This window comes from Scyliorhinus torazame, chromosome 3 (assembly GCF_047496885.1).
Source record: "Scyliorhinus torazame isolate Kashiwa2021f chromosome 3, sScyTor2.1, whole genome shotgun sequence".
Lineage (NCBI taxonomy): Eukaryota > Metazoa > Chordata > Chondrichthyes > Carcharhiniformes > Scyliorhinidae > Scyliorhinus > Scyliorhinus torazame.
Genome location: NC_092709.1, coordinates 227,686,853 through 227,712,133, shown reverse-complemented (window position 1 = coordinate 227,712,133; position 25,281 = coordinate 227,686,853). Strand labels below are relative to the sequence as shown.

At 48.3% G+C, this 25,281-nt stretch overlaps 1 protein-coding gene across 5 annotated transcripts in view; it reads left to right on the top strand.

Moving 5' to 3' along the window:
• kif2a (kinesin family member 2a) overlaps nt 1-25,281 on the top strand; it is a 245,521-nt gene that overhangs the window by 58,022 nt on the left and 162,218 nt on the right. For all 5 annotated transcript variants that reach the window (XM_072496970.1, XM_072496967.1, XM_072496971.1 and 2 more), the window contains exon 2: nt 22,268-22,362. In XM_072496970.1, coding sequence (XP_072353071.1) covers nt 22,268-22,362 — 95 coding nt within the window. The remainder of the gene's footprint in view (nt 1-22,267; nt 22,363-25,281) is intronic.

Genomic DNA, 25,281 nt, shown 5'->3' with positions numbered 1-25,281 from the left:
AAGGGCGGAGGTGCTGTGGAGGAAGGCACAGGGGAGGAGGTATGAATATGGGGAAAAGGCTAGTCACCTGCTGGCCCATCAGCTGCGAAAGAGGACAGCGGCGAGGGAGATAGGGGGAATTAGAGACGAGGGGAGCTACGGTGCGGAGAGCAGGGAAGATAAACGAGGTGTTCAAGACCTTTTATGAAGGACTGTATAGGTCCCAACCCCCGGAGGGAGAGGAGGGGATGCGGCAGTTCCTGGATCAATTGAGGTTCCCGAGGGTGGAGGAACAGGAGGTGGAAGGCCTGGGGGCACCGATTGGGGTGGACGAGGTTATTAAGGGGCTGGGGAATATGCAAGCAGGGAAGGCTCCGGGACCAGACGGGTTCCCGGTGGAATTTTATAGAAAGTACGTGGACTTGTTGGCCCCGCTGTTGGTGAGGACGTTTAATGAGGCCAGGGAAGGACGGACTTTACCCCCGACAATGTCGGAGGCGACGATATCGCTAATTCTGAAGCGGGATAAAGATCCGTTGCAGTGCGGGTCCTATAGACCTATTTCATTATTGAATGTGGACGCCAAATTGCTGGCAAAGGTACTGGCATCGAGGATAGAGGACTGTGTCCCGGGGGTGGTGCACGAAGACCAGACAGGGTTCGTAAAGGGGAGACAACTGAATGTCAACGTGCGACGACTACTAGGGGTGATAATGATGCCCCCAGTGGAGGGGGAGGCAGAGATAGTGGCGGCAATGGATGCAGAGAAGGCATTTGGTAGGGTGGAGTGGGAGTACTTATGGGAGGTGCTAAGGAGGTTTGGGTTCGGGAATGGGTTTATTAGCTGGGTCAAACTCCTTTATGGGGCCCCAACGGCAAGTGTGGTCACGGGTCGGCAAAGATCGGAGTATTTCCGACTATATAGGGGAACAAGACAGGGATGCCCGATATCTCCATTGTTGTTCGCGTTGGCAATTGAACCTCTGGCCATGGCGTTGAGAGACTCCAGGAAATGGAGAGGGGTGTTTAGAGGGGGAGAAGAACACCGAGTGTCGCTATACGCAGATGACCTACTGTTGTATGTGACGGACCCAGTGGGGGGGGATGACAGAGGTCATGCAGATATTGAGGGAGTTTGGAGATTTCTCGGGATATAGGCTTAACATGGGGAAGAGTGAACTATTCGTGATACACCCTGGGGACCAGAGTAGAGAGATAGAAGGCCTGCCTCTAAGGAAAGTGGAAAGAAACTTCCGATACCTGGGGATTCAGATCGCTAGGAGCTGGGGAACCTTACACAGACTTAATCTGACACGATTGGTAGAACAAATGGAGGAGGACTTCAAGAGGTGGGACATGCAGCCTCTGTCGTTGGCGGGCAGAGTGCAGGCAATTAAGATGATGGTCCTCCCGAGGTTCTTATTTGTATTTCTTTTTTTTAAATATATTTTATTGAAAATTTTTGGCCAACCATCACAGTACATTGTGTATCCTTTACACAGTAATATAACAATATAAATAACAATGGCCAGTTTTATAAACAAGAAATAAATAATATAGAAACAAAAACAAAACTAAATGGCAACTGCCTTGTCTCAGATAAATATTCTCCAAAATATGTTTTAACCGTCCAATATACAATTATCTATAACAAGAACCTATACATATTATACTTATATACTTATATATTAACATCCCTGAGAATCCCTCTGGTTCTCTCTCCCCCCCCCCCCCCCCCCCCCCCCCCTGGGTTGCTGCTGCTGTCTTCTTCTTTTCCATTCCCTCTATCTTTCTGTGAGGTATTCGACGAACGGTGGCCACCGCCTGGTGAACCCTTGAGCCGATCCCCTTAGGACAAACTTAATCCGTTCCAGCTTTATAAACCCTGCCATGTCATTTATCCAGGTCTCCACACCCGGGGGCTTGGCTTCCTTCCACATCAACAGTATCCTGCGCCGGGCTACTAGGGACGCAAAGGCCAAAACATCAGCCTCTTTCGCCTCCTGCACTCCCGGCTCTTCTGCAACCCCGAATATAGCCAACCCCCAGCTTGGTTCGACCTGGACCCCCACCACCTTCGAAAGCACCTTTGTCACCCCCACCCAAAACCCCTGTAGTGCCGGACATGACCAGAACATGTGGGTGTGATTCGCTGGGCTTCTCGAGCATCTCGCACATCTATCCTCTACTCCAAAAAAATTACTGAGCCGTGCTCCAGTCATATGCGCCCTGTGTAACACCTTAAATTGTATCAGGCTTAGCCTGGCACACGAGGACGATGAGTTTACCCTACTTAGGGCATTAGCCCACAGCCCCTCCTCAATCTCCTCCCCCAGCTCTTCTTCCCATTTCCCTTTCAGCTCATCTACCATAATCTCCCCCTCGTCCCGCATTTCCCTATATATGTCTGATACCTTACCGTCCCCCACCCATGTCTTTGAGATCACCCTGTCCTGCACCTCCTGCGTCGGGAGCTGCGGGAATTCCCTCACCTGTTGCCTCGCAAAAGCCCTCCGTTGCATATACCGGAATGCATTCCCTTGGGGCAACCCATATTTTTCGGCCAGCGCTCCCAGACTTGCAAACGTCCCATCTACAAACAGATCTCTCAATTGTGTTACTCCTGCTCTTTGCCATGTTCCAAATCCCCCATCCATTCTCCCCGGAGCAAACCTATGATTATTTCTTATCGGGGACCACACCGAGGCTCCCGTCTTTCCCCTATGCCGTCTCCATTGCCCCCAAATTTTCAGAGTAGCCACCACCACCGGGCTTATGGTGTATTTCTTCGGGGAGAACGGCAACGGCGCCGTCACCATGGCTTGTAGGCAAGTCCCCCTACAGGACGCCTTCTCCAATCTCTTCCACGCCGCTCCCTCCTCTTCTCCCATCCACTTACATACCATTTGAGATGTTGGTGGCCCAGTAGTACTCACTCCGGCTCGGTAGCGCCAGCCCCCCCCCTATCCCTACTACGCTGCAAAAATCCCTTCCTCACTCTCGGGGTCTTCCCGGCCCACACAAAACTCATGATACTCTTCTCAATCCTTTTGAAAAAAGCCTTCGTGATCACCACCGGGAGGCACTGAAACACAAAGAGGAATCTCGGGAGGACCACCATTTTAACCGCTTGTACCCTCCCTGCCAGTGACAGGGATACCATGTCCCATCTCTTGAAGTCCTCCTCCATCTGTTCCACCAACCGCGTTAAGTTTAACCTATGCAATGTACCCCAATTCTTGGCTATCTGGATCCCCAAGTAGCGAAAGTCCCTTGTTACGTTCCTCAGCGGTAAGTCCTCTTTCTCTGCTCTGCTCCCCTGGATGCACCACAAACAGCTCACTTTTCCCCATGTTCAGCTTATATCCTGAAAATTCTCCAAACTCCCCAAGTATCCGCGTTATCTCTGGCATCCCCTCCGCCGGGTCCGCCACATACACCAATAAATCGTCCGCGTAAAGAGATACCCGGTGTTCCTCTCCTCCCCTGAGTACTCCCCTCCACTTCCTGGAACCCTTCAATGCTATTGCCAGGGGCTCAATCGCCAGTGCAAACAATAACGGGGACAGAGGACATCCCTGCCTCGTCCCTCTATGGAGTCGAAAATACGCAGACCCCCGTCCATTCGTGACCACGCTCGCCATCGGGGCCCTATACAGCAGCTGTACCCATCTAATATACTCATCTCCAAAGCCAAATCTCCTCAACACCTCCCACAAATAATCCCACTCCACTCTATCAAATGCTTTCTCGGCATCCATCGCCATCACTATCTCCGCTTCCCCCTCTGGTGGGGGCATCATCATTACCCCTAGCAGCCTCCGTATATTCGTATTCAGCTGTCTCCCTTTCACAAACCCAGTTTGGTCCTCATGGACTACCCCCGGGACACAATCCTCTATCCTCATTGCCATTACCTTGGCCAGAATCTTGGCGTCTACATTTAGGAGGGAAATAGGTCTATAGAACCCGCATTGCAGCGGGTCTTTTTCCTTCTTTAGGAGAAGCGTTATCGTTGCCTCCGACATAGTCGGGGGCAGCTGTCCCCTTTCCTTCGCCTCATTAAAGGTTCTCATCAGTATCGGGGCAAGCAAGTCCACATATTTCCTATAAAATTCGACTGGAAATCCATCCGGTCCCGGAGCCTTCCCCGCCTGCATACTCCTAATTCCTTTCACTACTTCCTCTATCTCGATCTGTGCTCCCAGTCCCACCCTCTCCTGCTCCTCCACCTTAGGAAATTCCAGCCGGTCCAGGAAGCACATCATTCTCTCCATCCCATCCGGGGGCCGAGCTTCGTATAATCTTTCGTAAAATGCCTTGAACACTCCATTCACTCTCTCCGCTCCCCGCTCTATCTCTCCTTCCTCATCCCTCACTCCCCCTATTTCCCTCGCTGCTCCCCTTTTCCTCAATTGATGGGCCAGCAACCTGCTCGCCTTCTCCCCATACTCATACTGTACACCCTGTGCCTTCCTCCACTGTGCTTCTGCAGTACCCGTTGTCAGCAAGTCAAATTCTACGTGTAACCTTTCCCTTTCCCTGTACAGTCCCTCCTCCGGTGCCTCCGCATATTGCCTGTCCACCCTTGGAAGTTCTTGCAGCAACCGCTCCCGTTCCCTACTCTCCTGCTTTCCTTTATGTGCCCTTATTGATATCAGCTCCCCTCTAACCACTGCCTTCAGCGCCTCCCAGACCACTCCCACCTGAACCTCCCCGTTATCATTGAGTTCCAAGTATTTTTCAATGCACCCCCTCACCCTTAGACACATTCCTTCATCTGCCATTAGTCCCATGTCCATTCTCCAGGGTGGACGCCCTTCTGTTTCCTCCCCTATCTCCAAGTCTACCCAATGTGGAGCGTGATCCGAAATGGCTATAGCCGTATACTCCGTCCCCCTCACCTTCGGGATCAACGCCCTTCCCAAGACAAAAAAGTCTATTCGCGAATAAACTTTGTGGACATGGGAGAAAAACGAAATCTCCTTACTCCTAGGTCTGCTAAATCTCCACGGGTCTACTCCTCCCATCAGCTCCATAAAATCTTTAAGCACCTTGGCTACAGCCGGCCTCCTTCCAGTCCTGGATCTCGACCTGTCCAGCCCTGGCTCCAGCACCGTATTAAAATCTCCCCCCATTACTAACTTTCCCACCTCTAGGTCCGGGATGTGTCCTAGCATGCGCCTCATAAAATTGGCATCTTCCCAGTTCGGGGCATATACGTTTACCAAGACCACCGCCTCCCCCTGTAATTTGCCACTCACCATCACGTATCTGCCCCCGCTATCCGCCACTATGGTCTTTGCCTCAAACATAACCCGCTTCCCCACTAGTATTGCCACCCCCCTGTTTTTCACATCTAGCCCCAAATGAAACACCTGCCCCACCCATCCTTTGCGTAGTCTAACCTGGTCTATAAGTTTCAAGTGCGTCTCTTGTAACATAACCACGTCTGCCTTAAGTTTCTTAAGGTGTGTGAGTACTTGTGCCCTCTTTATCGGCCCGTTCAGCCCTCTCACATTCCACGTGGTCAACCGGGTTAGGGGGCTTTTTACCCCCCCCTTGTCGATTAGCCATCCCCTTCTTCCAGTTCCTCACCTGGTTCCCACGCAGCTGTGTCCTCCCCAGGCGGCGCCCCCCCGCCCACCCCACCCCATTCCGGCTCCCCCCTCTCCCCAGCAGCAGCAACCCAGTAACTCCCCCCTCCCATCTCCCACTAGCGTAGTTACACCCCCCATGTTGCTCCCAGAAGTCAGCAAACTCTGGCCGACCTCGGCTTCCCCCCGTGACCTCGGCTCGCACCGTGCAACGCCCCCTCCTTCCTGCTTCCCTATTCCCGCCATGATTATCATAGCGCGGGAACAAAGCCCGGGCTTCCCTTTTGGCCCCGCCCCCCCAAAGCCAACGCCCCATCTCCTCCACCTCCCTTCCTCCCTCCACCACAACCTGTGGAAGAGAGAAAAGTTACCGCATCGCAGGATTAATAACATAAGACTCATCTTTCCACCCCTCTTCACCCCCCATACTCGCCCCACCACTTTGTTTCAAACGTTCTTTTTTAGTAACCCGCTTATTCCAGTTTTTCTTCCACAATAAAAGTCCACGCCTCATCCGCCGTCTCAAAGTAGTGGTGCCTCCCTTGATATGTGACCCACAGTCTTGCCGGTTGTAGCATTCCAAATTTTATCTTCTTTTTGTGAAGCACCGCCTTGGCCCGATTAAAGCTCGCCCTCCTTCTCGCCACCTCCGCACTCCAGTCTTGATATACGCGGATCACCGCGTTCTCCCACCTACTGCTCCGAGTTTTCTTTGCCCATCTAAGGACCATCTCTTTGTCCTTAAAACGGAGGAATCTCACCACTATGGCTTTATGAATTTCTCCTGCTCTCGGTCCTCGCGCCATCACTCGGTATGCTCCCTCCACCTCCAGCGGACCCGCCGGGGCCTCCGCTCCCATTAACGAGTGCAGCATCGTGCTCACATATGCCCCGACGTCTGCTCCTTCTACACATTCAGGAAGACCAAGAATCCTTAAATTATTCCTCCTCGCGTTATTCTCCAGCACCTCCAATCTTTCCACACATCGTTTATGGTATGCCTCGTGCATCTCCGTCTTCACCACCAGGCCCTGTATATCGTCCTCGTTCTCGGCAGCCTTTGCCTTCACGACCCGAAGCTCCCGCTCCTGGGTCTTTTGCTCATCCTTTAGCCCTTCGATCGCCTGTAATATCGGGGCCAACAGCTCCTTCTTCATCTCCTTTTTAAGCTCTTCCACGCAGCGTTTCAAAAACTCGTGTTGTTCAGGGCCCCATATTAAACTGCCACCTTCCAACGCCATCTTGGTTTTTGCTTGCCTTCCTTGCCGCTGCTCTAAAGGATCCACCGCAATCCGGCCACTTTCCTCTCCTTTTTCCATCCGTATCCAGGGGGGATTCCCTTCTGGTTTACCGCACAGTGCTTTTAGCCGTTAATTGCCGTTGGGGCTCTTATTAAGAGCCCAAAAGTCCGTTCCACCGGGAGCTGCCGAAACGTGCGACTCAGCTGGTCATCGCCGCACCCGGAAGTCCCTTATTTGTATTTCAATGTCTCCCTATACTAATCACTAAGACCTTTTTTAAAAAAAATAGACAGGAGCATCACGAGCTTCGTGTGGGCAGGGAAAGTCCCGAGGGTAAGGAGGGGGTTCCTACAACGTAGCAGAGACAGGGGAGGATTGGCGCTACCGAATTTGGACGACTGCTATTGGGCCGCCAATGTGGCGATGATTCGTAAATGGATGATGGAGGGAGAGGGAGCGGCGTGGAAAAGACTGGAGAGAAAGTCCTGTAAAGGGACGAGCCTAGAGGCGCTGGTGACGGCGCCGCTACCGCTCTCACCAAAAAAGTTTACCACGAACCCAGTGGTGGCAGCAACATTGAATATTTGGGGACAATGGAGGCGACAGAGAGGTGCGCGGGGAGCCCTGGTGGGGTCCCCAATCAGGTACAAACCTGAACAACCACAGGTTTGCCCCAGGAAGGATGGATGGAGGATTTCAGAGCTGGCACCAGTTGGGAATTAGGAGGGTGGGAGATTTATTTATAGATGGGACGTTTGCGAGCTTGGGAGCATTGGAGGAAAAGTATAAGTTGCCCCGGGGAAACTTCCTTAGATATATGCAGGTGAGGGCGTTCACAAGACAACAGGTGAGGGAATTTCCGCTGCTCCCGGCACAGGGGATCCAGGACAGAGTGCTTTCGGGGGTGTGGGTCGGGGAGGGCAAGGTGTCAGAGATATACCGAGAGATGAGGGAAGAGGGGGAGGAGCTGGTGGGCGAGTTAAAAGGAAAGTGGGAAGAAGAGCTAGGGGAGGAGATAGAGGAGGGTATGTGGGCTGATGCCCTAAGCAGGGTAAATTCCTCTTCCTCGTGCGCCAGACTTAGCCTGATTCAATTCAAGGTGCTACATAGAGCACACATAACGGGAGAAAGATTGAGCAGGTTCTTTGGAGTGGAGGACAAGTGTGGGAGGTGCGGCGGAAGCCCGGCAAACCACATATGTTTTGGTCGTGCCCGGCACTGGAGGGGTATTGGAAGGGAGTGACGGGAGTGATCTCGAAGGTGGTGAAGGTCCGGGTCAAACCAGGCTGGGGGCTAGCTCTATTTGGAGTTGCGGATGAGCCGGGAGTGCAGGAGGCGAAAGAGGCCGACGTTCTGGCCTTTGCGTCCCTAGTAGCCCGGCGTAGGATTTTACTCATGTGGAAGGAAACGAAACCCCCCGGACTGGAGGCCTGGATAAACGATATGGCGGGTTTCATAAAACTGGAGCAGATGAAGTTTGCGCTGGGAGGATCGGCTCAAGGGTTCACCAGGCGGTGGCAGCCATTCCTCAACTACCTAGGGGAACGTTAGAGGGAAGACAGATGACCAGCAGCAGCAACCCGGGGGGGGGGGGTGGGGTGGGGGTAAGTTTTAGTTTATGTTAAATGATTAGTTTACCATGTTGATTAGCCATTTGTTCACTGTTAAATTTTCTTTTTTGTTATGTTTGATGTGTAAGGGGAAAAAATTGTGATCGAAAAATTTTCAATAAAATATATATATTTTTTAAAACTTGTAAAGTTCAGCTTGCGGAGCTGAGCCCAGTCCCATGCCACCTGCACTCCCAAATAACTAACGTGGGTTGGCGCCACCCGACATGTCAACCCTCTCACCCCTGTGGAGACCGTACAAAACACTCACTTTTCCCCAAATTTAGCTTGTACCCTGAAAAAATCCTGAACCTTTGAAGCAACCCCATTGTATCACCTGGGTGCAAATATACAGGAGCAAATCATCCGCATTTAGGGGCACCCTATGTTCATACACCCCCTCCTGGTTATCCCCTTCCATTTTTCCGAGCACCTCAGCATTATGGCCAAGGGCTCAATTGCCAGTGCAGACAGAGGGGGGACATAGGGCACCCCGGCTTCGTTCCCCTATGCAAAGGAAAGTACCCGGAGTTCATCTCATTTGTACGCACACTCGCTCTCGGGTCCTTGTACAATGACCTCAATCATGCCACAAATGTAGGCCCATCCCAAACCTCTCCAATACCACAAACAAATAGCTCCACTCCACGTGGTCAAACGCCTCCAATGTCACCATCTCCACCTCCTTCCTTTCCATCGAAGAGAGCACCACATTCAACAGGCTCCGCACATGAGACGACAAACCCCATCTGCTCCTCCCCAATCACCTTTGGGAGGTACCTCTCCAACGAACCGGCAACACCTGAAGTAGTCGATGAACGGCTTCCATCTCCGGGCAAACCCCTCCACAGTCCCTCTCAAGGCGAACTTGATCTTTTCCAATCTGAGAATTCCCGCAAGGTCGCTCACCCAAACCCCCTGTTTCGGCACTCTTGAGTCCTTCCATTCCAACAAGATCCATCTCTGGGCTACCAAGGAGGCAAAAACCAAGACGTCAGCTGCTCTCGCCCCCTGGACTTCCAGGTCTCCCGACACTCACTCACTGTCTCTCTCTCTCTCTCTCCCTCCCGCTCAGACACCCATGGTGCAAACAGCAATAACAACAAAAAAGAACGAGAAGAAAGTAAAATAACATCCAGAGAAGAAAACAAAATGGTGTACTCACCCAGCATGACCCTCCAGTGTCCCATCAAATAACCTTGAGTAAGGGGAGAAAAAAACAAAGGGGGTTCTTCCCCGAGCCCCCCCAACCCGCAGAGACAAGAAAATTACAACAATATCAGCCAATAAACAGGGAGAAAAACATCAAACTCCCCGGCAAGGGGGCCAGAGAGAACCAACTTCCCCAAACAACTCCTCCAAACCGCAATGTCCTCCTTCTCCTGCTAGCCTATTGTCTCCACCAAACTGTATCGCCTCTTCCGGTGTAGTAAAGTAATACTAGCGGCCATTGTGGGTCGCCCAGAGGTGGGCTGGGACAGCATCCCGAACTTCACCCGCTTCTTAAAGAGAGCAGACTTTACTAGGTTGATACCCGCTCTCCTCTTGGCCAGTTCTGCACCCAGGTCCTGATATACCTGGAACTCGTGAGGATTCTTTTGCAGCCAGTCCGGATGAAATGATCATTCGAACACCTCGTTACTTTAACATATGTTTATTTCTCGGCCGGGGCTAAGACCACTGTATCTCTTGAGAGTTACAACAGCAAGCCAAAGTCAATACATCGAACAGCAGTTCTTATACAGTTTTTGGTTCATTTCTGCGGGCAGCTCCCTCGCATTTCATCTGTGCCTTTTATCTTAATTATGATTATTTTCAAGCACAGCGCAACCCTTCCCAAGGCCGTTACTGCAATTTGTCTGGTACAAAAACAGTGATACAGCTTGCTACCAAAAGAACCTGTCTTGACATTTCTTCACACAAAGCTTTATCTAACATTTTGTTTTTCCCATAAAGTTCCAATCCACGTTGAGCCAAACTCTCATTGATCCATCATCAGCCAAACTCTCATCATTGATCCATCATCCAAACTCTCATTTCCCCCCTTTTATCATTTCATGATAACTTCTAATCCATAGTCAGTCGTCTCAGTCTCTCCCATTCTATTTGCACCTCTATCATTTCCTCATATTCCTCTGCACTTTCTTTCACATTCATTAACTCTTCAAGGCGCACTTCATGTTGCTGCATTAACTGTTGAGAAATTACTGCTGCACTGACACTTTTACACAAGCATTTCATTAGGAAGCTAAACATAATTATTACAAGTATTACAACTACCAGGATTATCAATCCATGCACTAGGTAAGACCCCCATGATCCGGCAAACAACCAATCTAGCCACCCATCTCTTGATATTTCATGCAGTTTCTTAACCTCTTTGCGGATATGATCCACGAGATGGATGTTGTTCTCCGAACTATCGGGGATGTAGGTGCAACATTCCGAACCGATCACGGTACAAGTCCCACCTTTGTTTGTAAGGAGATAATCGAGGGCCATTCGGTTTTGTAGGGCTACGGTTCTTATTGCCACCATTTCATTATTTATCTCAGTCAATGCTTCAGTGGTGTCATTTGCTACCTCTTCCAGGATTTTTGCTATCTTCCTTATTTCGTTTATTGCAAGAGCTACCCCGATAGGGGGAAGCAGGATCCCAAAGTATCGTTGCGTTTTGGTTATTGCTCTCTTTTGTCGCTTCATCATTTGGTAATGGTCGCCTAAATTGGTGAGGTGGTGTATAAAGGGGACTACATACCCCAGATAACAGGATCCCGTCCAATTCTCTGGCAGCCAGGGATATGCTTTGTGGCCACAAATAAAATACGTCCCATTGTATGAAGTGAGTTTGTCCACATCAAACCCTTGGGCCATCAGGGAGTACTTGAAGGTACCTGTCCCATTTGCGTACGGGACGTCCAGTGTACACCCATAAAACTGAGGAGACATATATACGGGATAGACCTCGGATATGTTGGCCACGACAAATCTGTGCTCGCATTGACTCGCACCTACAAATATCCCTTTAACCACATTCCTTACCAAACATATTATTCCCAGTGGTCTTCCCATGTTGGTGGTATTAGTGAGGGTAAGAAACGGAGGCTGGTGGGATTTGTTATAACTTGGTTGGTACCACATCTCAAAGGTGTTCATTGGATAGCCCCCCTCTTTCCAAGGTCTTGGGGATATGGGGAGAAACGATAAACTAGAAGCTGCCCCGCCGTCTGGGTGTCTTACCATAGATGCAATTCTTATAGTCCTGGGGGATTGACGAGTACCATCCTGGTAAATATGCCATTCTACTGTTTCTGACAGGTTAAGGGGAACAGGTCTGAGGGGGATCCCTCCCTTAGCATGGGTTGGGATATGTGTACATACCCAGCAACCAGAAACATTCATATCCTTTGCGTACACATATGACATATACAGATACGTGTTTACATGTAATTCCCTTTTTTTTCCCGCAGCCTTACCCTCCCTTGGTCAACGCATCCCAAGGGTAAAGTCTTTTTTTTTTCTTTCTGCAGCTATAGTCGCATTTATAGTTGACCTGATGACAGGTAGGTTGCCCTTAGTCACTCCACTGATGAGTATGGTCCGATTGCATCGTTGTACGTAGGCCGAACATCCGTCCGCAGGGGTCGCGTTCCAAGGTCCTTCTTCTGGGCCTTGACTGGTACCCTGTAAGGTGTCTCCTCGACAGAGGTGATGAGTCCGTCTTCCCTTGGGGCCACAGGTTCTTCACTTGGCCTCTCCTCCCGTATCCAAAAGTCCCAGCAGGGTTACAATAATAAGCACGGCCTTCATCCTTTAAATGATGCTGAAGTTATTACCTAGGGCACGAAACAGAGGGTTATTCTCTATTGCATTTTCACAACCTTACAATGGTGGATGTGGATCCAGGCATTTCTGCCTTTTAGTTGTACAGCAGTGGGAGTAGTAAGTAGGACCTGGTGTGGTCCTTCCCATCGGGGTTCTAATCCTTTCCTAACCCAATTACGAATCAGAACATACTCCCCCGGATTAATAGTGACAGAACTGGACAAGGGAGGTATCTCCTCATAAGCAACTCGTACCCGTGAATGGAGGCCTTTTAGTACTTTAGTCAAGGCTATCACATAGTTGGCCATTTCAGTAGTCATATGGTGAAACTGTACTTCCTTATGTTTCCCTTGATCCCAAGGAGTACGCAAGGGTCTTCCGTATAAAATTTCGGCGGGACTCAGTCGTGTCTTTCCAGCTGGGGTTGCATGTATTTGGAAGAGGGCAATAGGGAATAATTTGAGCTAAGTGGCTCCAGTCTCTGCCTGTAGTTTTGCCAGTTTAGTTTTTAATGTCTGATTAGCCCTTTCTACCATTCCCGCTGCTTGGGGTCGGTATGCGCAGTGTAATTGTTGTTTTATTCCCAGCTGAGTGCAAAATTCCTCATTGATCTGTCCCACAAAATGAGGTCCGTTATCAGAGCTTAATCGATATGGAATCCCAAATCTAGGATCAATTTCTCGCATTAAAACTTTTACTACCGTGGAAGCTTTGTTATCTACAGTGGGGTAAGCTTCTATCCATTGGCTAAATACATCAACAATAACCAATACATGTTTGTAACATTGGCATCTTTCCATCTCAATGTAATCCATCTGGAGTGTCTCAAAGGGACCTTCTGGTAGCGGGGTTTTACCCATTTCACAGGGTATTGCTTTACCAGGATTATACTGCTGACATACTAGGCAACGGCTGCTAATATTTTGCGCTATATCCTGCAGTCTCGGTTTTGAGCAATACATCACCCGTAGCTCGCGCACGCACCACAATGAGTTGCAAAGTGAACACATTCGGTAACCCAGGCTGCCAATGCATCGGGCATACAAGTCTGCCCTGCCGGGGTGACCCACAATTTATTTACAGGATCATAAACAACATCCCAATTCATCCCATAGTCTTTTTACACAGCAGGAGCGTCCTCCTGTAACTGAATGACGTCAGTGATGGTCGGCATTGGCTTTTCAGAGGGAGACTGACCCTTGGAGCTCTTAGTCTGGCTCATCATTTTTGGTACCACCATGTCTTTTAAGCGAGAAGCCTCTTTGGCTTGGTGGTCCGCCCGCCGATTACCCGCGTTCACCAGTGTTTTGCGTGTCGTATGGGCAGCGCACTTTATTACGGCTATTTGTTTAGGGAGCATTAAAGCCTGTAGTAATTGTGTAACTAACTGTTTGTGGGATATCTGAGTGCCTGCAGATGTAAGAGATCCCCTGTTCTTCCATAATTGACCAAAGTCGTGTGTGACCCCCAAAGGCATATCGGGAATCAGTGTAGATATTTACAATTTTATCTTTCCCTAATACACAGGCTCGAATAAGTGCAAAAAGTTCAGCTTGTTGGGCGGAAAAGGGAGTTTTGAATGCTGCTGCTTCAAGTGTTTCTCCTTTTTGGTTAACAATTGCATACCATGATAATCTATCCCCCCTTTCACCGATGGATGAACTACCATCGGTGAATAGGTCTAGATCAGCATTTGGTATTGGTGAATCAGTGAGATCATCGCGTAATGACGCATCGTCTTGTAGGAGAGAAAGACAGTCCTGAGTCGGGGACTCAGTGGCGTTAGGCGGGTCGGAAAGGAAACTAGCGGGGTTAATAGTAGTGCAGTGCAGGAACTGAAGTTTTGGGTTATTGAGGAGATAAATCTCATATTTATTTTGATGTGCCATAGTTAGGTGCTGAGTCTGAAGTTGACCGAGCAGGGCCGTGACTGAATGTGAACTATAAATAACAATATCCTGCTGAAGAGTGAGATTAGCCGCTGACTGGAGATTGTTGTAAATAGAGGCTAAAATCTGAGTACATCCAGGATAGCCGAGTGCAACTGGATCAAGTTTAGACGAGTAATAAGCTATAGGACGGTGGCGATCCCCATATTTCTGGGTAAGTACCGCGGTGGCACAACCGGCTAAAACAGTACAATAAAGTTGGAAAGGTCGATAATAAAGGGGGCGTCCTAGTGCTGGCGCCCTCATTAAGGTGTCTTTTAGCCGATGGAAGGCCTCTTTGGCTTCCGTACTTAACTGGAACTCTCCAGCGTTATTGGTGTATAGGGTCAATAGCCGGGTATCTAGGGCGATATTCGGAATCCATTGCCGACAATAATTAACCATCCCGAGCCATTTACGGAAACCCTTAGCCGTTGTGGGTTCAGGGCATTAATAAATGGGCTGAACTCGACTTGGTGATAGCGCCCGTGCATCGGCGGATAAAAGGATACCCAGACACCGTGACTGTTGGTTGGGCTACTACTACTTTGGCGGGTGACACAACGTATCCGAAAATTGAAAGGTAATTTAATAATTGAGCCGTATCTTCTTGACAACTTTGTTCTGACGGGCTTGCGATCAGTAAATCGTCAACATACTGTACGAGGGTGGATCCCGCTTTTAATTCCAGGGGCTGTAATTGTTGTTGGAGACAGCGGGAGAAAAGAGTAGGCGAATGTATAAATCCTTGAGGCAACCTAGTCCATGTGTATTGTTGATTTAGATATGTAAAGGCAAAGAGATACTGTGAATCCGGGTGCAAGGGGAGGGCGAAAAAGACATGCTGGAGATCAAGAACTGTCAATTTAAGAGAACTGTCATTATTCTGAATATTGCTTTATTAATTTTAAGAAATCAACATATCTTGCTAGTAGTGCCTTCTTTAATAGAATCGACAAATTCATCTACAGAAAACCTATATGTTTAATAAGTTATGGTGTTTGATATTTTAAAATAAATGTTTAGAATTAGCCTGGAAATTTAAACTTCAAACAATGGAAGCTGGTTTTACAAAAACCAAAACAACTCTAATTAAAAAGAACAGATCGTTCAAGGACATTTGATAACGGGAATTTGGCAGCAATCCAACTTTTACTCCCAAACCATTTGAGTGACAATTATTATTTTTTTTTAATTTGGAGATGCGAATGGCATCATTCCAAGCTATACTCCCCTTTTTGTCTCTGCAAGAAAATTAACCCTTTCAACAAGCTTTTGTGTATAATCCAGAAGATGTCAAATTGCAGAATGTTGCACTTTCATTCCCAATAACTCTAAAGAAGTTAAAGATTTGGCATTACATATCCAAAAAGAAATCAAAAACTTGATCCACCCCAATTTATCTTCCAACTGTATCCCCAATCGATGAATTTGAGCTGAAATACTATTATTGAAATGTTACTGATCAATCAACTGTTTGACTGTATTATATTGTATAATTTATTAATACTTAATCAGTGGTATCAAATTTGATTAATTTATTAATTATCATAATTATTTTGAAATGCCTGGTTGTTGGGCCCCGGGGGTTGGCAGGGTTGTATGCTATATTGGGAACTTGCCGGACGGGAAACTGACACTGCGGTTGATCATCGTCTGGGTAATCAGGGAAATCCACCTCTAGTGCCCCCTCTTTTCCTGGGACTAACTAATGATTCATCTGTGGGAATTGATTAGCATGGGTTTTAGAACGAGTGCGAGTCGCTGGACCTCCTTGCGACGGTTGAGGTGGTGATAGTGGCGTTGGGAGCGGTGGATAAAGGGCTTGAATGTACACATCTTTAATGTAATTTCTAACATGGTCACACCAGAGGAATAAAGAGTTTTTTGTCTGAAACATCATTTGTTTTAGAACAATTTAAACTACAATCAGAACCCTGGGAATGTAAGGTGGAGGCGGTCGTTGTGGCGGTGTAACGGTCGGTCGTCCCCTATATTGCCAATTTTCAGGGTCATCCTCATCGCCTCCCTCGGTCAAGACTAGGCCGGCCATTTGACCATACGGTCCTGATTTAGAAATGGGGGTTTTACAGACGTAGGTCTTTTTCTATGGTGGGCACATTCCTTTTTTCAAAACCTCCGCAGTCTTAACAATTCCCCCTTCTGTTAATTCAATACCCAATTTTAAAGCGTTAGCCTGCCAATTAGCCAATAAAGATGTATCTTTTAAATTTTTGGCAGTACTCCCGCCATAACTCAATCAATTTCTTAGCCGTGGAGCTACGGTTATGTTGCCAAATAATCTGCTGTGCCTTTATAACCATAGACAAATTTTTTGATCCTCCTAGGGGCCATTTCCCCTTTCCCAATTTCTTATGCAATTCTCCCGATAACTGCCGCAGCTGCTGAGAATGTTCCGGATACTGTTCACAAAGAGTTTGAAGCGCGCTTCCACTATCAGAGGTGCTATCTAAAGTACTACCCATTGTCTCCTATCCTCAGATGATCCCTGTGGTTACCTACTTAATTTTGGTAGTGATCCTAAATCGTTTATTCAATCTTGAATTTAAACGGGATTATCCTGCCCCGTTGCCCAATCAAAAGGCTAAATCAAATTGTTCGAAAATGACTTTTAGATGGTCAAAGTCTGGAAATGAAACATGAAAAGAGAGAGAGGACTGATTTAAACAGACTGACAGACTTGGGGGATCAAAGACAGAACTAACAGACAGACAGACTCAGAGAATTAAAGACAGAACTAGCAGATTTAAGAAATTGTTCGAGTGTTCCGACAGGGCACGCAACGGTCAAGCCCTGTTTATTATGTTTCCTTTGGGTGTTATCCGCACCACCATTTAAATTTTATAATATATAATTTAGACAGAGTTATCCGTTCTCTGTAATATTCAATTTAATCAACCAGAAGTGTCGAACAAGTCTGGACACCGGTTGATATACTTATTTATCGAAAACCACCTTTTATCGCGAAGGTATTAGGCAACCCTAAGGATCATCATCACTCATTTACCCAGAGATTTAAGGAGGACTCTAACCTCCCAAGGTTTCCAACCCGGGACTTTAGGAAGGATTTTAACCTCCCAGGGACTCCAACCTGGACTGTTTAGGGAGGACTCTAACCTCCCAAGGTTTCCAACCCGGGACTTTAGGGAGGACTTTAACCTCCCAGGGACTCCAACCCGGGACTTTAGGGAGGATTTTAACCTCCCAGGGACTCCAACCCGGACTGTTTAGGGAGGACTCTAACCTCCCACGGTTTCCAACCCGGGACTTTAGGAAGGATTTTAACCTCCCAGGGACTCCCAACCCTTTCAACCCTTCTTCCTAACGGGTTCGCTGGACTGCTTTGATTTCGTCAGAGTCTCCACCGAAACCGACAGCAGGGCTTGGCCACACTCGGGACAGCAGAGGGGGAAACCAAAGTGGTAACAAGGGTACTCGCGTTTGGTGGCCAATTCCCTCCTCAGCGTCCGAATGCGATCAGTCTGTTACGCCGTCAGGTTCCAGGGAGGCTCCTTGAAATCCCACTTCCGACACCAAATGAGGATTCTTTTGCAGCCAGTCCGGATTAAATGATCAGTCGAACACCTCGTTACTTTAACATGTGTTTATTTCTCGGCCGGGGCTAAGACCACTGTATCTCTTGAGAGTTACAACAGCAAGCCAAAGTCAATACATCTAACAGCAGTTCTTATACAGTTTTTGGTTCATTTCTGAGGGCAGCTCCCTCGCATTTCATCTGTGCCTTTTATCTTAATTATGATTATTTTCAAGCACAGCGCAACCCTCCCCAAGCCCGTTACTGCAATTTGTCTGGTACAAAAACAGTGATACAGCTTGCTACCAAAAGAGCCTGTCTTGACATTTCTTCACACAAAGCTTTATCTAACATTTTTTTTTCCCATAAAGTTCCAATCCATCTTGAGCCAAACTCTCATTGATCCATCATCAGCCAAACTCTCATCATTGATCCATCATCCAAACTCTCACTCGTTGCCCTCCCAGGTACATTTCCTCGTCTGCCTGACCAGCTCAAATCCTTTCCTTATCCAGGAATCGGTGTAACCTCACTGCCATTATTCTCGGCGGCTCGCTCGCCAGCGGCTTCCTCATCAGCGCCCTATGCACCCGATCCTCCAGGCGCTGGTCGAAGGCTCCGTCCCCCAGCAACGTCTCCAGCATTTTAGCTACATAAGAGCCAGTGTCTGCTCCCTCAATGCCTCCAACAACCCCACAATCCTTACGTTCTGCCTCTGGGAGCGGTTCTCCAGATCCTCCACTTTCTCTTTGAGCTGCTTCTGGGTATCCTTTAACATCCTAATTATAGCCACCAACCAAGTGAGCTTCTCCTCATGCTCTTCCACCTTCTGATTTACCTGACTTTGGGTCTCTAACTTCAGCTCCACACAATCAATCTGGGTCTACTGACTTCGCCAGGTCCTCCAGAGCCTCTTTCCTCTGCTAGCTGAACTTCTCATTCAAGAAGTCCACCAGCTGCTCCATCGACCATTGAGATGGTAGGGGTGAAACCTTGCTCTCCGCCATCTTTCCTTGTGTCGCAGGAAAAGTTTCTTGCTCCAACAGCTCCTTTCGTCTAAAACCACTTCTGGTCCATGAATCCATCCACTGGTGGAGTATAGTCTTCCGCCACCACTCCTGCACCGTTTTCCATTAAAACATCCGTCTGTTAATTGGGGAACAGGATCAACAAAACATCCACAAGCTGGAGCTGCCAAATGTGCAACCACTCACACCATGGCCGCCACCGGAAGTGGCGTCCTTGTCCTTTATTAGCAGCAAAATGATGGGTGCGTGTCCCATCATCTCCGGCAGTACCCCCTTCGCCACTGCATCCTAAAATATCTCCACCAACAGTGGTGCCAACCTATCCAAGAACTTCTAAAACACCACTTGGAAACCATCCGGCACCTGCGCCTTCCCTGTCTGCGCCTTCCCTGTCTGCGCCTTCCCTGTCTGCGCCTTCCCTGCCTGCGCCTTCCCTGCCTGCGCCTTCCCTGCCTGCGCCTTCCCTGCCTGCGCCTTCCCTGCCTGCGCCTTCCCTGCCTGCGCCTTCCCTGCCTGCGCCTTCCCTGCCTGCGCCTTCCCTGCCTGCGCCTTCCCTGCCTGCGCCTTCCCTGCCTGCGCCTTCCCTGCCTGCGCCTTCCCTGCCTGCGCCTTCCCTGCCTGTGCCTTCCCTGCCTGCGCCTTCCCTGCCTGCGCCTTCCCTGCCTGCGCCTTCCCTGTCTGTCTGCATCTTCCCTATCGCTACCCGCACTTCCTCCACCCTTTTGGGCTCCTCCAGCCCTGCCCTTTCCTCCTCTCCCACTACGGGGCACTCCCAACTGTCTCAGAAACTCCCTCATGTTTGACTCATCTTCCGGAGGCTCCGACTTACACACCACCTTGTAAAACACCTCAGAAACTTTATTCACCTGCCCCGATGCAACCACCATCTCCCCTGTCCTATCCAGTCCATCACACAAACCCATCTCCCTTCTATTGATTCTGTCTACACCCCCTGCTGCCTTGGGAAAGCAGGCAGCATAAAGACCCCTCCCACTCGGCTTACTCACTCTTCCAACTTCTTCCATTGCACAGGACATACAAAAGTCTGACAGCACGCACAAACAGATTCAAAAACAGATTCTTCCCCCTTGCTTCCATCCATCTCCAAAATTTCCTCTATCAACCATTTCCGCTCCTCTTGCCTCCCTATCCACTTGCGCCTTGAACGAAGAATCCTCACCCCTCGCTACCGCTTTCAAAGCTTCCCAAACCACCAACGGTGACACCTCCCCCATCCTGTTAAACCCTTCAGAATCCTCAATTACTGTGCCCATTTTAGTGCAAAGATTTGGGTCAACCAACAATTCCACATCTAGCCTCCAGACCGGCCTCTGTGCCGGCCCTTTCTCTAGGACCATGTCAACCCAATGTTGGAACGTGGTCCGAGATAACAATCGCCGAATACTGTGTCTGCCTCACTCCTGCCAACAGCGCTTTTCACATCACAAAATCTATTCTTGAATACACGTTGTGTACCGGTGAGAAAAACAAGTACTCCCTTTCCCTCGGATGCAAGAACTTCCACGGGTCTGCCCCTCCCATCTCCTTCATAAACCCGGCCAATATGCACGCTGCACCCGAGGGGGTCAAGAACAGAGGCTTAGACCAACCCACCTTCGGGTACAACACCGTATTCAAGTCCCCCCGACCCCATCCCCAGTATTAACTGGTGCGTATCCAAATTCGTTATGGCTGCAAACATTCTCTTCATGAATTCTACAGATTATTATTATTACTGAATGCCCCTGGATGTCTGTTCCCATTTCTGGTCACTGCCGCAGCCATGTTTCCATAATCCCTATGATATCATACCCGTTTGTATCTATTTGTGTGATTAATTCATCCACTTTATTGCAAATGCTCCACGCATTGAAGCATAAAGCCTTGAGGCTTGTCTTTGTAACATTCCTTGTCACTTTATTTTTCACTGTGGCCCTGTTTGATTCCGGCCCTTGATTTCTCTGCCTATCACTTCTTATTCCCCTTCTTGTCTTTTGTTCTTATCCTTTCTCTCCCCCTGCCATTTTAGTTTCAACCCTCCCCAACCACCCTAGCAAATACTCTCCTAGGACGTCAGTCCTGGTCCTGCCCAGGTGCAACCCATCCAGTATGTACTGGTCTCGCCTCCCCCAGAGCCAGCCCCAATGTCCCAAAAATCTGAAGCCCCCCCCTTGCACAATATTTTGAGCCATTTATTCATCCGATATATCCTACTATGTTTGCTTTGATGAGCACGTGGAACTGGTAGTAATCCTGAGACCAGTGCCTTTGAGGTCCTACTTTTCAACTTCGTTCATAACTCCCCATATTCTGCTTTTAGGGCCTTATCCCTTTTTATGCTGTTTGTAGGAGAATTCAGAATGTCCAATTCACCTAACAAGCACTCATTCGGGACTTGTGGGAGGAAACCAGAGCACCCGGAGGAAAACACACGCAGACATGGGGAGAACGTGCAGACATAAGCGTGAATTGAACCTGGGACCCTGGCACTGTGAAGTAACAGTGCTAACCACTGTGCTATTGTGCCGCCCAAGGGAATGGTCACAGGAGGTTCCTGCACCGCCTGCCTAATCCTCTTACTCTGCCTGGTGGTCACCCATTCTCTTCCTGCCTGCGATATGACCACCTCTTTATACTTTATACATGCTATCCACAATAAGCTCTGCCTCGCGGATGCTCCACAGTGTCCCCAGTGGCCGCTCCAGCTCCAAAACCTGGGATTCCAGGAGCTGCAGCTGGAGACACTCCCTGCACACATGCTGACCTTGGGCACTGGAAATGTTACCCGGCTTCCCACATAGGGCACACTATGGCTTTGAGCTCGCCTGGCAAGATTTACCTCTTTACGTTAAACGGAAGGTACCTAAAATCAAATCTAAAATTATACTAGGGCTCTTCTTCTCTGGTCCTCGTTGTACAGAATATTGTCCTTTTCAAACTATAAACCACGAAATAAAGACCGCACAAAGTATAAGCGATAGAAGTAGTAAATGCTTACCTGACTGTACTCTCCCAATCAGCTGCGCATGGACAACAATCAACAAAGTGTCTCATAGCTGCATGTGGTCCCCGGGCCGCAGGTTACCCACCACTGATCTTGAAGGACAAGGTTAGCAGACAGATAGGACCACCAGCACCTGGTGGTTCGCCTCCAAGCCACTCACCACCCTAACTTGGAAATATATGGACGTTCTTTGAATACCACTGGATCAAAATCCTGGAACTCACTTCCTAACAGCACTCTGGGTGTACCTACACCTCATTGGACTGCAGCAGTTCAAGAAGGCAGCTCACCACCACCTTCTCGAGGGCAATTAGGGGGATAAATTCTCTCATACCCAGCGATGCCACATCCCGTGTATCAATTTTTTAAAATTCTCTACGAGAGCTAGTGTTTCAATAGCTAAAGTACATTTAACTACACTTTTTTTATATTGTAAATTTGTATCTGGGGTTTCATACAGTAGTTAATAATATTTTGACTGCAACTTTCCATTTTCCAGGACGGATACATCAGGCTATGGTGACATCATTAAATGAGGATAACGAAAGTGCTACCGTAGAATGGATTGAAAATGGAGATACAAAAGGAAAAGAGGTACATTTCCCCAATGTAAATTTGACCAGAGATTTCAATATGCTGCAATGAGTAATATTTGAAAGCTTATTGAAAATACATTTTAATAAAGTTATCTTATTTATTGAGATCATTTTGTCCCACTGCATTTTAGTTCGGATGTTTCATACAAGCAGTGCTTCTGAGGTATCAATATTACAGGAACTCACACCCTAGCTGTTAAATTGGTGATTGCCAGTCAATACTAGAGAATCTTCTTGACTGAATGCACTGCTGTATTCTGGATGTCAGTGACTCTTCAATTTCTATTATAAAGATATAGGAGGTGATTTTGATCTCACGTTGGCTGTCAATGAGAATTGTGGCAAGAGTACATAACCTCGTCAGGAAACTAGAGTCTCGCTGAGATGATCTAGTTTCTGATTTTCCCCGCCCCTCGTCGGTGGTGTAGTGAGGTTCTTGCCCACAAATGGTGGGAACCTCATTTAAAAACAGTTTAATGGACTTGCATATTATCAAAGCGCCTACATGCTGCATGAACCCCCTCCCCCACCTCTTACTGAATATTCAAACATCCGACAAGATGTTTGGGGAGGGGGGGCCTGCCTGGGCATTGCCAGGATTGGGCCCAATTGCGGAGGGTTCCCGTTATGTGTATGAGTGGGAGCCATGAGACTTGGCATAGACAGGGCAGTGGCCGGTGAGTCGGGGTGGGGGCTTACCGTGACAATGAGGGGGAGGGAAGTGGGGGTGGAGTTTAAGGTCATTTCTATTCAGGGCACCCTTTAAAGATGGAGCCGGCCTTGTAACTTTAAAGTTTCATGCAAAATTACCACCTATCATTAATACTTGAATGGAGTATTTTTTAATTAACAGGATGTGTTATTGTGCTAAATGCTCTGTATTTATTTATACTCTGCTGTATTTTAAAATAATGTAAAATAGCTGCTTTGCCTTTTTGAACAAGAATAGCAATGTACAGTTCTCATTTAATGAGAATCTTAGAGTCAAATGTCACCAACGTTGACCATTTGACCCATCACCTCCATGCCAGCTATCTGAAGAGCAATCTGATCAGTCCCGTTCTTCCAAATGTTCCCCATTGTGGGGTAATCTAGAACAAGAGGTCACAGAGAAAGGTTGAGAGGCGGTAGATTTAAAACTGGGCTGAGGAGGCACCGCTACTTACAGAGGGTGATGAATTTGTGGAGCTTGTGCCACATAGTACAGTGGAGTCCGAATCATTAATAGTTTCAAGAGGGAGACATATTTCTGATTTTTTTTTTTTTAAATTTAAAATGGGTTAAAGGGATATGGGGACCATGCAGTGAGGTGGCTTTGAGACCAGGAAGAGACTATATCATTCGTGCCTATATGCACCAGGACAGCTGGCTGTTTGTTCACCCTCCTGCTGTTCACCCTCCTCCTCTCTCTCTCTCTCTCTTTCCCCCCCCCCCCCCCCCCTCCCTCCCTCCAGAATGTCCTTCATCCTTGACCCTTGCACCAGGGAGGCAACATACCATCCTGGAGTCTCGTTTGTATCCGCAGAAATGCCTGGCTATTCCCCTTGCCATCGAGTCCCCTTTCACTATAGCCCTGCTGCTCTTTTCCTGCCCTTCTGTGCAGCAGAGCCAGCCACAGTGCCATGAACCTGGCTGCTGCCACCTTCCCCTGGTGAGCCATCTCCCCCAACAGTTTCCAAAATGATATATCTGTTTTGTAGAGAGATGACCGCAGGGAACCCCTGCACTGCCTTCTTACTCTTCCTCTGTCTGTGGTCACCCATTTCCTATCTCCCTCAGTAATTTTTAACTGCGTTGTGACCAACTCATTGAACGTGCTATCCACGACTTCCTCAACATTGTGGCTGCTCCAAAGTGAATCCATCCGCAGCTCCAGAGCTGTCACATGGTCTAACAGCAGCAGCAGTTGAACATACTTCTTGCACGTGAAGGAGCCAGGTACACCGTAAGTGTCCTGAATTCCCACATCACACAAGAGGAGCATGACACGGGTCTGTAAGCTCCTTCCATGACTTAACCCTTAAGTTAACTTACAACAACAACTACAATGTCAAAGAAAACAGAAAATAAAAACTACTTACTTACCAGTCACCAACTTATCGCTTACCTGCTGGCTGTGACATCACATTTTGATTTCCTTCTACCTCTCACTTGCCCTCGAGTCTGCCTCTCCATCCTTCCGATGAGGGCGGCACGGTAGCACAGTGGTTAGCACTGTTGCTTCACAGCTCCAGGGTCCCAGGTTCGATTCCCGGCTTGAGTCACTGTCAGTGCGGAGTTTGCATGTTCTCCCCATGTCTGATTGGGTTTCCTCCGGATGCTCCAGTTTCATCCCACAAGACCCCGAAGGCGTGCTGTTAGGTGAAGTGGACATTTTGAATTCTCCCTCAGTGTACCCGAACAGCGACGGAGTGTGGTGACTAGGAGATTTTCACAGTAACTTCATTGCAGTGTTAATGTAAGCCTACTTGTGACAATAATAAAGATTATTATTAATATGATGAGTACCTCTTTCCCCTCAGCACTGAATTCCCTCTCAGCTCCAAATTCTCAATACCCTCACTCTGGCTGAAGTCTCACTCCGGCTGTTGGTCGTGCACTTGCTCTCTGTCATGCGCTTGCTTAACCTACGGCCTTATATACAGCTGAGGTGAGCTGGGATGACTCGCACACCAGGTTAAAATTCCTCAGAAATCACCCTGTTGAGGCTTCAATTGATTGACAGTTGGCTTCTCCCAGAATCCTCTTCTGCCACCTCTACTGGATATGACTGAAACATTGGTTCATCATTTATCAGAAACATTGGTTCATCATTTATCAGTGAGATGTTTAAACTTCACCGGTATCTGTGAAATACCCTCATTCAGGTCCATGTTGAACTAAATATTGGCCACACAATCAAATGTTGTCCACAGTG